Here is a 15479-nt window from a genome sequence, read left to right as displayed (position 1 = left end):
ATATAAGAAGAAGAAAGCGCTTACTGAACTGATGATGTTATTTTAATAAATTTTGCTTGGTTTTATTTTGCTGTTTTTTTATGGACTTATCATGCTCCAAGTACAGCTTTACTATTTTTGTTTTAAATATCACACTCAGATATAACATGTAGTTCCAGTTTCCTCCCACATCCCAAAGACATGCTGTAGGTGGATTGGACACTCTAAATTGGCCCTAGGCATGAGTGTGTGTATATGTGTGTGTGCCTTCTGTGGAAGGTTGGGCGCCAGGCTGGCAATTCGACACCGTAAATCTCCACTGCCAATCATGAGTGGACAGATGATCTGCTGTGGCGACCCCTAACCAGGAAAAGCCGAAAGAAGAAGAAGAAGAAGATATAACATGTAGTTAAGTTCTAAGAAGTGACACTGTTGCATATTATAGAACATCACTGAAGCAGGAAATTATCAGTATGAATGTAGCACTACCACTAACCACTACAGAATATTAAAAATTGGTAGCTAAAGTAATCTGATATGCATTCATGTGATATCACAAGAAGATAAAGTTCAGAGAGTGAAGGGTTAGCAGTAAGACATGCAGTGGCATGTTTCACATTTGCACTTACTTTACGAGAACAAACAAGGTGTAATAATCCTAAACTTGACCCACCTTTAAAATATTGTCATATGAAGCAGGCCTGCAACATAAAATATTGTTTTCAGAATCCTTTATTCACAACAGAACTTATCCAGATCACAACAAAGGATTTTAAAAACAAAATATCAAATATAATACAAAATACCTATCTTCTTTTCTTAATTTTAGTTATAATTATATTACAACTGTACATCAAAATATAAACACCATAGTTAAAAGCTACAAACATGAAAGACACGCAACTCTTAGTCTAAATTCAGTTATGTGATTGAATTCATATAACTGTTCTTTCCATCATGATGCATGAACTTCTCTGCACAGAACGACATTAAATGAACAGTAAAGAACAAAGTAAAACAGGACATATGACAAAGAATTCTTGACATGCTCAGCAGTAACAAAGGGGCTGTGAAACTTTATACTTACTATTCATAAAGGCAAAAAACTAGGGTGGGCCACTGGGGGGGGGGGATAAAACATAAGAAAGATGTGTGAAAGGCTGGACTTGTGTACGGGGTGAAAAGGCATGAAATATGAAATCATGGGACTCTATCAGCAGGAAGGGCACGCAACTGGTACCTACAAAAGTTGCAGTGAAGAAAGCTTTACTATGCTGCACCTTATCAGTAGAAGCAGACAATATTATTCTAGCAACAATCCTGATTTCTGAAATGTTCTTGCCCATTGCAGCAGTTTCCCAGGTACAATGCTTCCGGCACAATAGAAGGCTTACTTCCAGTTCTAAAATGTGTAGTTTCCTGGAATTAATATGCCACAACTATGCTATAGATACAAGTCTAATCATTCCTACTTAATATGTCTGCTTAAGACAATCAAGCTCTGCTTCATTCAGTGCCAACAATGACTGCCTCCTCAACAATTCTACAGTGCTAAAATTACACTTGCTTCCAAAATTGTGTCTATGGAATCTTTGTACTCCCTGCTAAACCTCGAGATATGAATGGAGCTGTCCTACAACAACTGATGGGATAAAGGCTCAATGCTGTCTATGCCAAATGTCAGAAGAAAACATTTAAGTACAGCACTTAATGTCAATACTGGTGCAGACCTCCATACGTCTTTGGTCTAACAAAAATGATCTCTCATTCATTTGAAGTCTGCTGTACACACTTACTGACATATACTTTAACAAAGGACTGAGAATAAGGTGTGAAAAACTTCAGTTCTATGCATTATAGAGGGGCACAAAAAACTCTCTCTGTGACTACCCATATGGGTTAGAAACCTGTCAAAGGTATCAAGCAAAGGAGCTTTAGAAAGACCCTGTAATAAGCAAGGCTGAACTATGAACACTTTTAGGGAAGAATGCAAAACATAATGCTTGCATATTTGGATCAGAGATATAAAATGTCAACTGCAATTTAATTCATTTATAAGAAATAAAATCTATAATTTGAGGGATGTGAAATGTGTTGGCCCTAGATCAGACAAGTCTACATTTAAAAATGTTTTTTTCTATTACAAGACAAGTAAGCCACTTCTGGAGAAAAAAAAAATCATGCCCAGTGCTGTAGCTATCCAACTGAGACGACACTTTATCATTCAGAATCTTTTCTGTCCTTTCTGTTTGACCCTTCGTCGGCATTTCTTTTCTCGCTTCTCCTTCCTTGCTCCAGCAGTTGTGAATGTGATACATTGAGAATCTAAAAAATCATGCAGTTTGCCCATTGCAATTTTTAACCCATTCAGTTTCAGTTCTGCATGCAATTTCACAAGCTCAAATGGCTCATATGACAGGATCCTGTTGTGAAGTTCAGGATTTCTTAAGATGTACTGGTGTACTGCCTCTATTGTATCTGCATCACGTGCAGCAGCCTGAGATAAAGTGATTCCTTCCTCTTCTTCTTCATCCTCTGAAGCAAAAGCAATCTCAAATTCATTGGTGGAAGAGCTGAAAGAATTAAAATTATTAATCAAGATTACACTTTTCTGAACCCAGGTTAACAAAAAATCATACATACAAAAAATCACGAGAAAACTACAATTTTTTCAAAGATCAATCAATCAGCAGAGAAGCCTTAATTTTTGTACTTATAGTTGTATACTGTTTCAGTTCAGCCTTAAATTATCTTTACTCACTTAATCATGAAGACGACAATAGTGGCTATCAAAGCAACAAAGTATACCCAATTGGAAGATTTAGTTATGTTTCTAGCAGTACTTACTATTTCTTTTTGTCCAAGTAAATATAGGCTGTTCCTTCAAATTTTCACATTCACCACAAATGGAGCTAGGATTTATCTTAAATAATTTCCTTATCCTTTTTTATTCTTTTCACTCGTCTCCATTCTATACAGTAACCTATAAATTTTGATCTCCTTGCTCACACTGATGTTAAACAAGGCAAACAGATTCCAATTATCTGACTTCTGATGCTGCCGATGCTGATGCATTTCTATGTATAATTACATATTTGATGTATTTCACTTGCTCTCTGCATTACCTCTGATACTATTTGACTCCACTGGACTATACCTATGGATGCACTGCACTGTATTATTGGATGTGTACTGTAATTCTAGCAGACTGCATACTAATAACAAGCATCTATGTAAAAAAATCTGTGAATGCTGACCCGTGTAAAATGCAACTCTGCCTTGATAAACATTATCTTGATGAAGAATGTATCACAAGGAATATCTTGCTCTCTTTCTTATCCATATCTTCCTTCAGTGCTATCTAGATCCATAAAGCTTTTGTTTGTAATTTCATCCCAATCAAAAATCATCCCCTATGAAACAGGACAATGCTAGTGTGGTATACAACTCTGTGACTGCCACTGACTCTTTCATCTTCCCAACACTGTTTTCAGTTACTAAATAAAGAGTTACAAACACATCTATATCTGAAAGACAATACATTTAGCTGCTAACTCACTACTATTTTGAAAAGTGGTTAGAACTGGTCACCAACTCAGACAGAGTGAGGACTGAAGTTCTATCCCAAAGCACATCACTGAAACTTCATTTTTATCCTACAGAAATGGAAATCATTTGGAGCTGGGTTTCTACTAGTCACTTCGGAGGTCAACTAATGTCTACTTGTCAGGCAATTAATGCGGAGGATTAAGGCTCTGATCTGTTAAAGAGCTGTTTCCAATAGTCAAGAGCACAAGGATTGATTCAATCCACCTCCATTTGCCTAATGTGTGATCCTGGGAAGGACACTTGATTAAACACTGCTTCCAGGTCACCCCTGAAAACAGACATGTGTCCACTGGGTTTACCTGATTAACAGATGTATGAGGTGAAAAAGGGTCAACACATTCTATACTGACCTAGTAACTACACCTTTCATGATTGGTCAACTGGTCAATCCTAAAAAATCTACCACTAGAGGAAGCCGTAACTTTCTTTAACAATAAATTCCTGAGCATCCTTGACTTCCATGCTCCTGCACGTACTATAAATACTAAATATAACACTACTCCATGGCTCACAAAGGAAACTAAGAAAAAAATCAAACTTACAAAATATAGCCTGGACCAAATGGCGAACAACTAAAGCCCCCCTTGACCAATCATCAACTTAGAAATGATACAAAAAAACTCATTTTGCTAGACATAAAAACTACTACCTGAACCTCCAATTTAAACACCAAAACAATCCCCAAATGTTTTGGGCAGGTATTAACCAACTTCTTCATCCAGGACAATCTACTAACCCAACCCCATCAAACTACAACCATAAATACCCAGAAACTGTTGCCACTGCCTTTAATAACTTTTTCACTGAAACTATTCAGTCCTTAGCTAACCAACTTACACCCACCCACTCTAACTCTACCACTAACACACCCACTTCTCACCCCCCTTTAACTACCAACGCGTGTCTACCATTTTTATCCGAGCCCTTATCAGAAAACTAAAACCAGCCACCCTTTCTGCTGACTCCTTCCTGCAGAGTACATACAAAAAGCTGCCGACGCCATAGCATTCCCATCTCTATCTTAATCAATAGAACACTAACTGATGGAACTATCCTCTCAATTTGGAAAATATCTCATGTTATCCCACTCCACAAAGGTGGAAGTTCAACAGAACTGTCCAATTACAGACATTGCCATTCTCAAACCACTAGCCAAATTAATGGAGAAGTGCATTCATAAGCAGCTTATGGACTATCTCATTCAGAACGGTCTGCTTGCCAACTCTCAGCATGGCTTTAGGCCACATCACAGCACCACCTCCACCCTCCTTTCTTTTACAAATACCATATTCCCAAACAGGAACAACAACAGGCTATCTTCAGCCCTATTTCTAGACCTGTTGAAGGCCTTTAATATGGCCAACCAGAAATTACTCATCCATTCCCTAAAATCCATCTCCCTAGATAACCATACTATTCAGTGATTCCTATCCTACCTGAATGGCAGACAACAGGCTGTATTATGGCAAGGCAAACTGTCCACCCGGCTACCTCTCACCCTTGGTGTTCCTCAAGGCTCTATTCTAGGTCCTCTACTCTTTTCCATAGTCATCAACAATCTTCATATTGCCATGCCTGATGCAACCTGCATTCAATATGCAGGTGATTCTACCCAGATCTGTATGGCCTCCTCCTCTTTAGACCTGCAAATCTTAACACAAAACATATTTAACACAGTCAAAAACTGGCTCTCTAATCACCGTCTGTTGTTAAATCCCAGCAAAACTAAACTGCTTCTCTTTACCCCCCCCCCCACCAGTAGAACCACCCCAATTTCCTTCTCCATAACATCCAACAACGGTACCTCTATCTCTGCAGATGACCGTACTAAGCTTTTAGGATTAATAATGGACAACAATCTCAAATTTGATCTGCATCTCAACAAAACTATAAAAACCATTAATAAGAAGCTTGGGTCATTATATAGAAACAAACCTTTTCTAACTCCATTAGCTAGGACTGCAATCGCCCGCTCAGACCTACTCTCTACCCTTCTATATGCCTCCCCCATACTCTCCAATTTGAGCAAAACTGAACTTCGTACGTCTCTCACTGTTACAACCATATTGCCAGATTTGCCATAGGCTCAACATATAGGACACATCACTGTCAAGGCCTCAGTCTTCTCGGGTGGCTAGAAATGCCTAGTCTACTTCTGTTCAATCAGCTTATAACAGCACATACAATTCTGTACCACCCTGAAAATACTCCGGCACTCAAAATATCATAAAGCCATACAGTAATTCAAGGCATCTACGATCATTCAATAAACTGTTGGTACAAACCCACAAAGCCATTAACTCAGCTGGCGACTCCCTGTTTGCCATCGTTGTTGGTAAAACTTGAAATTCACTTCCATCTAACCTTCTTTAAGTCTCTTCAAAAAAGACCTCAAACAGTATTTTAAAGAGCACTGACTTTGTCCCTGTACTAACCCTGATTAATCACTACTTATTCAATGCCTTATTTAAATTAATATTGTACGCATCTCTTGCTCATAATAGCTTGCTGCAACCTGTTGTTTTTGTATACTATTACACGCTGTGTATATTGTGAGTACCTACTAGAGGGCTTTGTAAATATGATTTATATCTGTTATGTTCTACCTGTGTTATCTAGAGCTTTTCTCCTGGGCCTCCACTGAAAATGGACATGTATTCAGTCGGACTATCCCGGTCAACAAATGTAAAATAAAAATAAATAAATAAATGATTAACACAAAAAAGAACACTTTATGACCAGCACAGCCACCCAATGCTAGAATGAAACAAGGAAATAAAACATTTGTAAACTGGCATTCTCTTTTAAGTCAATTTCTCTGTAACACTTTCAATGAACAGTAGCAATGTGGCCAGCGCAAAGTGCTGAGCTATGCAATAAGTGTTTTGGTGCAAAGGGACCACTGGTGCAGATCATGGTCCTCCTCTATGATGACCACAATGTAAGTGCATGAGATGGGCAGAGCAGACACTGTCATCACTGCAATTTACATTTCTCACTTGTAAAAGGGCTGGAGGATATCTTTTCTTTCTCAAAAGAAAAATCTTTTCTTTCTCTATAAGCAGTTTATTTAAATATATATTTATGTCTTATTTTCCCATGGATATTCTACCTTATTCTATATAACTTGTATTTCTAAAATCTCCCATCAAAGAGCTATTTAATCATCATCTCTCTGTTAGAGATTATAGTATGTGTATACATTTCTTAAAGAACAGTTTTGTAAGAACTTACCATAATCTTAGATGTCCTTCTCTTCCATGTTGCAGTATTCATAACAGTAGGGAGGTCGCTGCCTGCAGCACCGGACATCCGGCCAGTATACCAAAGTCTTTGGAGCTGGGGGTACGTGTGGCGTCTGATGTCAGAGCCATAAACCGACGTAGCCCATAAAAGTGACGTCTGCACGTACCCCCTTCAGAATGTACTCCCGCACACAGCTGTACCCGCTAAGTAGGAATAGGAGAGATAAAAAGCCCTTTCAGACTCACATGTAGGACCAGACCAGAGGGTGCTTAAGAGGCCTATGTCTGCTGCTGAGGTTAACTGGATGGAGGACTATGTCCTCCCAGGTAATAATAGGTGAAAAAAGGTAAGGACGGTAAAAATGAGGAGATAGGATGGAGGGACAGAATACTGCAACACGGAAGAGAAGGACATCTAAGGTTATGGTAAGTTCTTACACAACTATTATATGTCTTTCTGTTCTCATGTTGCAGTATTCCTAACAGTAGGGAGAGTACCAGAGCTGTTAGGTATGAGCCTGGGTGGAAGGGTGTGGTCCTTGATCAATGAGACCTTGTAGAATAGATCTAGCAAAAGCAGTTCTAGCCCTGGAGGCCAAATCAATTTGTAATGCCTGGTGAAAGTATGAACCGATGCCCAAGTAGCCGCTTCTAGGATAGAGGTGTAGTGTACCCCTCTGAAAAAGGCAGTTGAGGAAGCAGCTGCTCTGGTGGAATGGGCTTTAACATTCCCAGATAAAACTTTGCCATGAAGGGAATAACATGTACAGATGGCTTTGGAGATCCAAGAATATATAGTCTGTTTAGAGGCTGCCCTCCCTAAAGCCCTTGGGTGAACAGAAAAGAACAGCTAGTCAAACTTTCTAATAGATTTGGATTTGTCTAATACCCAAGTTGTCTGTGGACATCTAAAGAATGTAGAGTAGTTTCTGAGGAATTCTGAGGTTGAGGGTAGAAAACTGGCAGGTTAATGGCCTGATTCAGTGAAAGCTCATTATCCATCGTAGCCATGAAGGAAGGGTTAGTCCTAAGAGAGAATCTGTCCTTATGGAAGATAAGTTAAGGAGGGATGGCCATCAGGGCTTGTATTTCTGATACCCTCCTGGTGGATGTGAGGGCCACCAGCAGAACTGTTTTCAAGGTACATAGCTTCAGGGATACAGAGTGTGTTGGCTCAAAAGGTGGCAAGGTAAGTTTTTCAGGTACAAAATTTAAATCCCAATGTGGAGGTATAGGTTTGCGAGGGGGTCTGATATGGAGGACCCCTTTCAGGAATAGCTTAACCTCCAACCGGGATGCCAAAGGAGGAACCAAATGCAGACAAGCAGAAATGGCAGACAAGTGGACCTTAACTGAAGAATACGTTAGTCCGAGCTCACACAAGTAAAAAAGGACCATAGGTACAGGAATGAGTAAAGGGTCCTGTTTCTTCTTTTGACACCATCTGGATAATATTTTCCATTTTGCCACATCATTTCTCGTTGTGCTAGGCTTTCTGGCCTCCTGCAGAATACTGAGTTCATCCTCTGAGTACGGGTATCTGAAGGGGATTAGAACCCCATCACCCATAAGATCAGTCTGAGATTGGTCACCTGAGGGTGTACTAGGGATCCCCTGTCTTGTGTGAGTAGGTCTAATCGGTGGGGTAACCTGTGATGATTGCCCTTGGCTAAAAAGTGGAGAAGGGGAAACCAATGTTGTCTTGGCCAAAAGGAGGTCACCAGCATGATTTTTGGTTTGTCCCTCTGAATCTTCAAAAGGGCCTTCTGAATATGTGTGAAGGGGGGAAAGTCCTAGCGATACATCCTTGCCCAAGAAAAAGAGAAGACATCCACTTTCCAAGCTTGAGGATGTGGATCCCTTGTGCAAAACAGAGGCATCTGTCTGTTCTGGGAGGAGGCAAACAGTTCTGCTTGTGGAATACCCCACTTGTGAATAAGATCCAGGAACACCTCTCTGTAAAACATCCATTCATGAGAGGGTGCAACAGTCCTGCTGAGAGTGTCTGCCATAACATTCTCTGCTGAAGGAATGTACACTGCTTGCAGGTGGATATTAAGTGTTGATGCTAAGGTCCAAATCTGTATGGCTAGACTGCAGAGAGGGTAAGAACTCATCCCCCCCCCCGGTACCACAGGACAGTCATATTATCTGTGATTACTTTCAATGTGCCTGGGAGCAGGGCTGATTGGAAGGTCTGTAGGGCTAGAAAAAGTGCCCTCATTTCTTTGATGTTGATATGGTCCCTTTGTCTGAGAGTGAGACATTTTTCCTGCACAGTATTTTGTTTGTGGTTGTGCATTTGCACTGCTCCCCACCTTATATCTGAGGTGTCTGTAAAAATCTGCTATAAGGGGGAAGGTACCGGTAAGGGGATGACCTGGTTGAGATTGATGGAAGTGATACACTATTATAGTTCTTTCTTCAGGCATGGTAGGATAGGGAGGGGAGTATCAAGAGGGTGAGAATGTTGGCGCCACTGAATTTTCAGAACCCACTGGATCTTTCTCATATGTAGTTTTGCTAGGAGCAGCATGGGTATCAGGGATGCCATGTGACCTAAGACTCTTAGGAATTCTCTGGCTGGTAAATTAGGTAGTGTGAGAAGGCTTTTGAAGTAGAGGGTGAGGTCTATTATCCTCTGATCTGGTATAAAGGCTGCCATCCTGTCTGTTCTGATCCTGCACCCCAGAAAAATTTGGTCTTGAGTGAGGGTCAGGTGAGATTTTACCTTGTTACAGTGAACCTTAACTCTGCTAGGGTATTGGTTACCCTTTGTAGGTGGTGGTGGAGGGTTTCACAGTCCTGGTGCAATATTAGCAGGTCATCTAGGTATGGGTATATTTGAATACCCTGAATTCTGCAGTGGGCAATCACAGGAGCTAGGCACTTTGTAAATACCCGATGTGCTGTGGACAGCCCAAAAGGCAAAGCAGAGAATTGGAAATGCAATGAACCTACTGAAAAGTGTAGGAATTTCCTGTAGTCTGGGTGTATAGGGATATGAAGGTAGGCGTCCTTCAAATCCAGAGCTACCATGAAGGCCTGGTTTGGGATGAAAGGTAAAAGCAGCTGTAAAGTGAGCATTTTGAAAGTGTGGACCTTGAGGAAAAGGTTAAGAACAGATAAATCCAGAATTGGTCTCCAAAGACCATCTTTCCTTGGGACCAGAAACATCCTTGAGTAAAAGCCCTTGTTTCTCTGTTGAGTAGGTAGCCTTCCTATGGTGCCCTGAGCCTGTAATTGGTGGAGAATGGAGGGGAAGAGATGAATCTGGCTTGGTGGAGGTTGGGGTATCCCCTGGAAGAAGGGGGGGGGGCAATATCCACCAAGTCATAAAGTAACCTCTCTGAATAATGAAGAGGACCCATTTTTCTGATGTGATCTTCCACCTGGAGGGTAGGGAAAGGCTGAGACGAAGGGAGAGAGGTGCATTGGGATGTAGAGGTTTTGAGTCACAGTGGAGGTGGTCTGGCTTGGTCAGACTGACTCTGAAAGGAAGTGGAAGAGGTGGTGGGAGGGAGTCTAGGAGTGGAGTTTTTCCTAGCTTGCCTTCTTCCCTTTGCCTGGCATGGAGCAGAATGAGCAGATTGCCTCCTAACAAAGCTAGTCCTTTGCGGATAATTCCTATGACATCTGGGGATAGCAGACACCAGCAAATGTTTCAGATTTTGTAATTCCTTTCCCTTTTCTTGAAGGGATTTGAGGATTTCTGCTGAGGCTTGTCCAAAGAGAGACTTATTATCCAGAGTTGCATCTAACAATTTGGTTTATACATCTATAGGTAGTGGTTGAAGTCTCACCCAGGAGTATCTCCTCAGAACAGAATCAGAAGCTGCAGATTTTGAGGAAGATTCCACAGCATCATAGCTGCACTTAATGGAGTGCCTAGTCACCTGAGATGCTGTGGAAAAGAGGGTGTTAAGTGGTGTCTTGGCTGGTGAGTCTGGTACATCAGGTAGGAGAGCTGAGGCCTTGGAGAGGGTGTCCAAGACAAACCTAGCCATGTGGGTTTGGTAATTAAGGGCTCTAATAGCAAGAATGGAGGAGGTATAGACCTTCTTACCTAGTGTATACATGAACTTACTGTCCTTTTCAGTAGTGTATAGAGCAGATGAAGGGAGCTGTTTGGGGGATTTATCAGCAGAAACTGCTATAACGGCATTGTCTGCAGGTGGGTTCTTAAACAGGAATTGAGTGTCTTGAGGCACTTTGTAGAACCTGTCTGGACATTTGGAAGCTGGTGTTGGGAATCAGGGGCCTGTGAAGCAGCCAGAAAAGGCATCCCGAAAGGCCAAAAGTAAGGGAGGAACAGCAGAAGGGGAGGGTTGCTCCATTTGTAATAAATCAAAGTACCTCTTATTTGTGTCAGAGACATCTGAGGCCTGCCATTTAAAATGTTCCCTCATAAGAGAGATATTATCTCCATAGGTACATTCTTCTCCTGGAAACTTGAGACTGATGGAATCCTCTTCCTCAGGAGTGATGAAATCCTTAGGGGACCCAATCTGTGAGCAGTAGGTCAGGATTCCTCAGAGGAGGAATATTCTTCCTCTGATACCTCTAAGACCTGCACTGGAGGGGTGACAGATTGGGGTAATTGTGTCTGAAAGGCCTGGAATGCCCTGAAAAGGTTCTGGGAAAAAACGTCCTACCCAGGAACAGCTTGTTGTTCTGAGTGTTTCAGCTTCTGTTTCCTCTTCAGAGGTGTGGACGGCTGTGTCGGTTTAGCAGCCGGCATCTGGAAGGATGGAAGGGAAGGAGTAGGCCCCTCTAACAACACAAGCCGTGGTTCCCCTCCGCCATAAGGATATGATGGCTGGTCTACCTCAGTGGACATACTCATATTTTCCGCCAACCTGGCTTCCACTGTGGTTCCTGGTATAAGTTGAGAAATGGAGGTCCGGTGAGATCCTGGGCTTTCATATGCCTCAATAGCCTCACCAGATGCCTGAGGTGCAGCACGGGAATCGGGCCTAACTTTTTTGGCCTTCTTCCAAGGCGGCTCGTCAGAAGTGCCTACCCCACCCTACATTCCTAACACTAGATGCCGAAAAAGAAGTTATGTACTCACCATAACGTTCCAAGGGAGTTGTTCCATCTCGCCTTCATTCATCATTGATGGGTTCAAAGCTGATCTTCGGCTCCGACACGGCCGACTAGCAAGCTCACAGTTCTCCAGTAGCTCGAGACCGAACCCCTTATCCCATGATGCACTGCTGGAATTACCTCAGATCTTGTTTGCTGCGTACCATACAAAAGTACAATAATAATCCTGCCTAGTATGAATACACATTGAAAAACCAGGATGAAGACAGCCTTCAGGTCAGCTGTCATCCAGGAGGGGGGAAGGAGGGAGGGACGTGAGAATGAAGGTGAGATGGAACAACTCACATGGAACGTTATGTTGAGTACATAACTTCTTTATGTGAGTTGTTCAGTCTCGCCATTCATTCATCACTGATGGGTAGCGTCCCTAGCACCCTGATCTTGGGTGGCTCACGGAAGTACACTCTTCAGAACCGTAGAACCAAATGAAGCTCTGTCCCTGGAGGCCTTATCCACTTTGTAATGAGTTATAAAAGTGTGAGGTTTAGACCAGGTGGCTGCTGCACAGATGTTATCCAAAGGCAATTTGGCTTGAAAGACTGACGAGGTAGAAACTGCTCTGGTTGAATGAGCCTTTACCTTACTAGACAATGGCATATTATGAGAAGTATATGTATAGGTGATGCAATCCGACAGCCACTTAGGGTTGTTTTAGCAACTGGTTTACCTTTCCTGGTCTCAGAAAAGGACACAAAAAGTTGATATGATTTCCTAATGTCTTTGGTTCTGTCCAAATAAAATCTAATTTGTCTATGAACATCGAGTTTATGCAACATATATACCATGATTAGGGAAGAAAATGGGTAACTCAATGACTTGATTAATGTTAACCTCAGAACATACTTTGGGCAGAAAAGATGGATTAGTTCTGAGAGATACTCTGTCAGTATGGAAGACCATGTAAGGGAGTTTGATGGAAAGGGCTTGGAGCTCTGACACTCTACGGTCTGAAGTGATGGTTACTAAGAAGATAGTTTTCCATGACAAGAATTTTAGTTCACAAGATGATGCAGGCTCAAAAGGAGGAAGAATGATACGAGATAACATAAAATTCAAAGTCCAGGGGGAATAAGATGTCTTCACTGGAGGCCTTATGTGAAAGGAACCTTTTAGAAAAGCCTTAGACAACTGGTGAGCCATAATATTTAAACCATCAATTCCTAGATGGAAATTAGATATAGCAGCTAATTGTACTCATATCAAAGCTGCCGTTGCTCCTTTGTTGAAAATTTCTGTCAAGAATTGTAAGATAGAAGACAATGGCGCTTTATAAGGGTCAATGTTGTGGGAAAAAGCCCAAATGGAAAATCTCTTCCACTTACTACGATACAATTTTCTGGTGGAAAGTTTGTGGGAAGCCAACAAAATCTGATTTGTGGCATGGGAAAGATTATAGAGCCTGGCTATGTGGGGAATTGCAACAGCCAAGCGGTTAGCTTCAGTGTCTGCAATGATGGGTTAAGATCCCCTGACGGATGTGTCAACAAGTCCGGAGCTTGTTCCAGGATCCATGGATCTTTCAGAATATGATGATAAAGAAACTGGAACCAAATCTGCCGAGGCCAATGAGGGGCTATGAGGATGATTGTCCGTCACAGCGACTTTGCTTTCTGTAAGAATTTGAAAATCAGCGGAATTGGTGGAAATGCATAGAGGAGACCCAGGGGCCAATCGTGGACAAGAGCATCCCTCGGGGAGTGACCTGTCGTAGGAATTAGGGCAAAATAGCTTCTACATTTGTTGTTGATGTGACTGGCGAAGAGGTCGCAGGAAGGCTGGCCCCATTTGAGGAAGATTCTGTCTGCAATCTCTTGTTTGAGGGACCAATCGTGGGGCAACAAGATTGCTCTGATCAGTCTGTCCACTATTACGTTGGATTTTCCCAGGATGTGCGTTGCCAACAGAAAGCGCTGTGATGACAGTACCCACTGCCATACTCTGAGGGCTTCTCGGCAAAGGGGATAAGACTTGGTCCCGTCTTGTTTGTTCAGATACCAGACCACTGACATACTGTCTGTCTGTATTGCAATTGTCCCTAGAGGAAGAGAGTCCTGAAAGTATTGCAACATTAGAAGTACTGCTCTCATCTCCAGGACATTGATATGTAGATGTGATTCTTGACCTGTCCATGAACCTTGGGCAGTCTTTCCCTGAAATAACCCCCCTCACCCTATCAGGGAAGCATCCGTGGTCACAGTGGCAACAGGAGGGGGAAGCATGAAAGGACGTCTTATTGTTACATGAAGAGACGTCAACCACTACTGAAGATCCTTCTTGCAGGAATTTATCAGGATCATGTGACTCATTGGAAGTTCTTCGTAAGACCATTGCGTGAATAGAAGCCATTGAAGGATTCTCATATGCATCCTTGCTAAGGGGATTGCTAGAATAGCTGCCGCCATCAATCCTAGAACTTTCAATACCTCTGTTGCTGGTGTTCTGTTCTTTGACATTAGGGACATGATGTGTTGGCGAAGAATAGAGATTCTTTCTGGTGGAAGGCGGAGAGTGGTGGTTGATGTGTCTAGTTCTGTCCCTATAAAAACGATATGCTGCGATGGCAAAAAATCAGACTTTTCGAAGTTGACTGTAATGCCTACCTGATCGCAGAGTGTCAGAGTAGTCTCTCTCGCTTGAAGAAGTTGACGCCTGGTGGTGGAGGTAAGGAGCCAATCGTCCAGATACAGAAACACCTGGAATCCTAGACACCTCAGGTGAGCCATGACTACTGCCATGCACTTGGTGAACATTCTGGGGGCTGTAGTGAGACCAAAGGACAGAGCTTGGAATTGATAATGATTGGCTCCCAGCCGGAAACGCAGGTGATCTCTAGATGGTCTGGCCATCTTTATGTGGTAGTACGTATCCTTGAGATCAATTGAGCACATCCAACTGTCCTTCCCCAACAAGGGGAGTATGGACTGTAGCATGACCATTCGGAACTTCTCTTTTCTCACAAATAGGTTGAGTCTGCTGAGATCCAAAATGGGTCTCCAGTCCCCTGTTTTCTTTGGAACCAAAAAGAACTTTGAGTAAGTTCTGAATCCTGTCTGGTCTGCTGGGACTGGCTAGATGACTCTTTTTTTCTAGCAATCGGCGTACCTCTATTGCTGCTTATCCCAAATGACTGGGTGGAACGTCTGGGATATTTCTGACGGGAAGAGGCTGGGTGGAGAATGGTATGAAATAACCCCTGGAAATGATACTTCGTACCCAACTGTCATTTGTTATATTTAGCCAGGCTTTGGAGTACAAAGATAAGCGACCCCCGACTGTCTCCAGAGTAGGACAGGCGGGCCTCTCTTCAGGAGCACTGGTAGGATTGACCAGAGAAGTGACCTCTGTCACCCTGGTGTTGCAGACCACCTCTGCCGCGAGGGCGGTGTCTTCCATTGAAACCCCCTCCTCTGCCTCTGGAGGAGGGGCTCTCCACATGTGTCTTGAAAGGCTCCTTGGGCTTTCCGGAACCACATCTTTCCTCCCCTCTGACCTTTGGGAAAGGGTTGAGTGGGGGTGGAAAAATGGACGCCAACGGCA

At 42.4% G+C, this 15479-nt stretch overlaps 1 protein-coding gene across 1 annotated transcript in view; it reads right to left on the bottom strand.

Moving 5' to 3' along the window:
* Positions 1–721: 721 nt before the first annotated feature.
* SLX4 (SLX4 structure-specific endonuclease subunit) overlaps positions 722–15479 on the bottom strand; it is a 1828351-nt gene continuing 1813593 nt past the window's right edge. The window contains exon 15 of the mRNA XM_044089343.1: positions 722–2552. Coding sequence (XP_043945278.1) covers positions 2204–2552 — 349 coding nt within the window. The 3' untranslated portion in view covers positions 722–2203. The remainder of the gene's footprint in view (positions 2553–15479) is intronic.

Source organism: Protopterus annectens, chromosome 12.part0 (genome assembly GCF_019279795.1).
Source record: "Protopterus annectens isolate FY-2018-M chromosome 12.part0, PAN1.0, whole genome shotgun sequence".
In the NCBI taxonomy this organism is placed as follows: domain Eukaryota; kingdom Metazoa; phylum Chordata; order Ceratodontiformes; family Protopteridae; genus Protopterus; species Protopterus annectens.
Note: the sequence above shows the minus strand (reverse complement) of the source record. Positions and strands in the feature narration are given on the sequence as shown.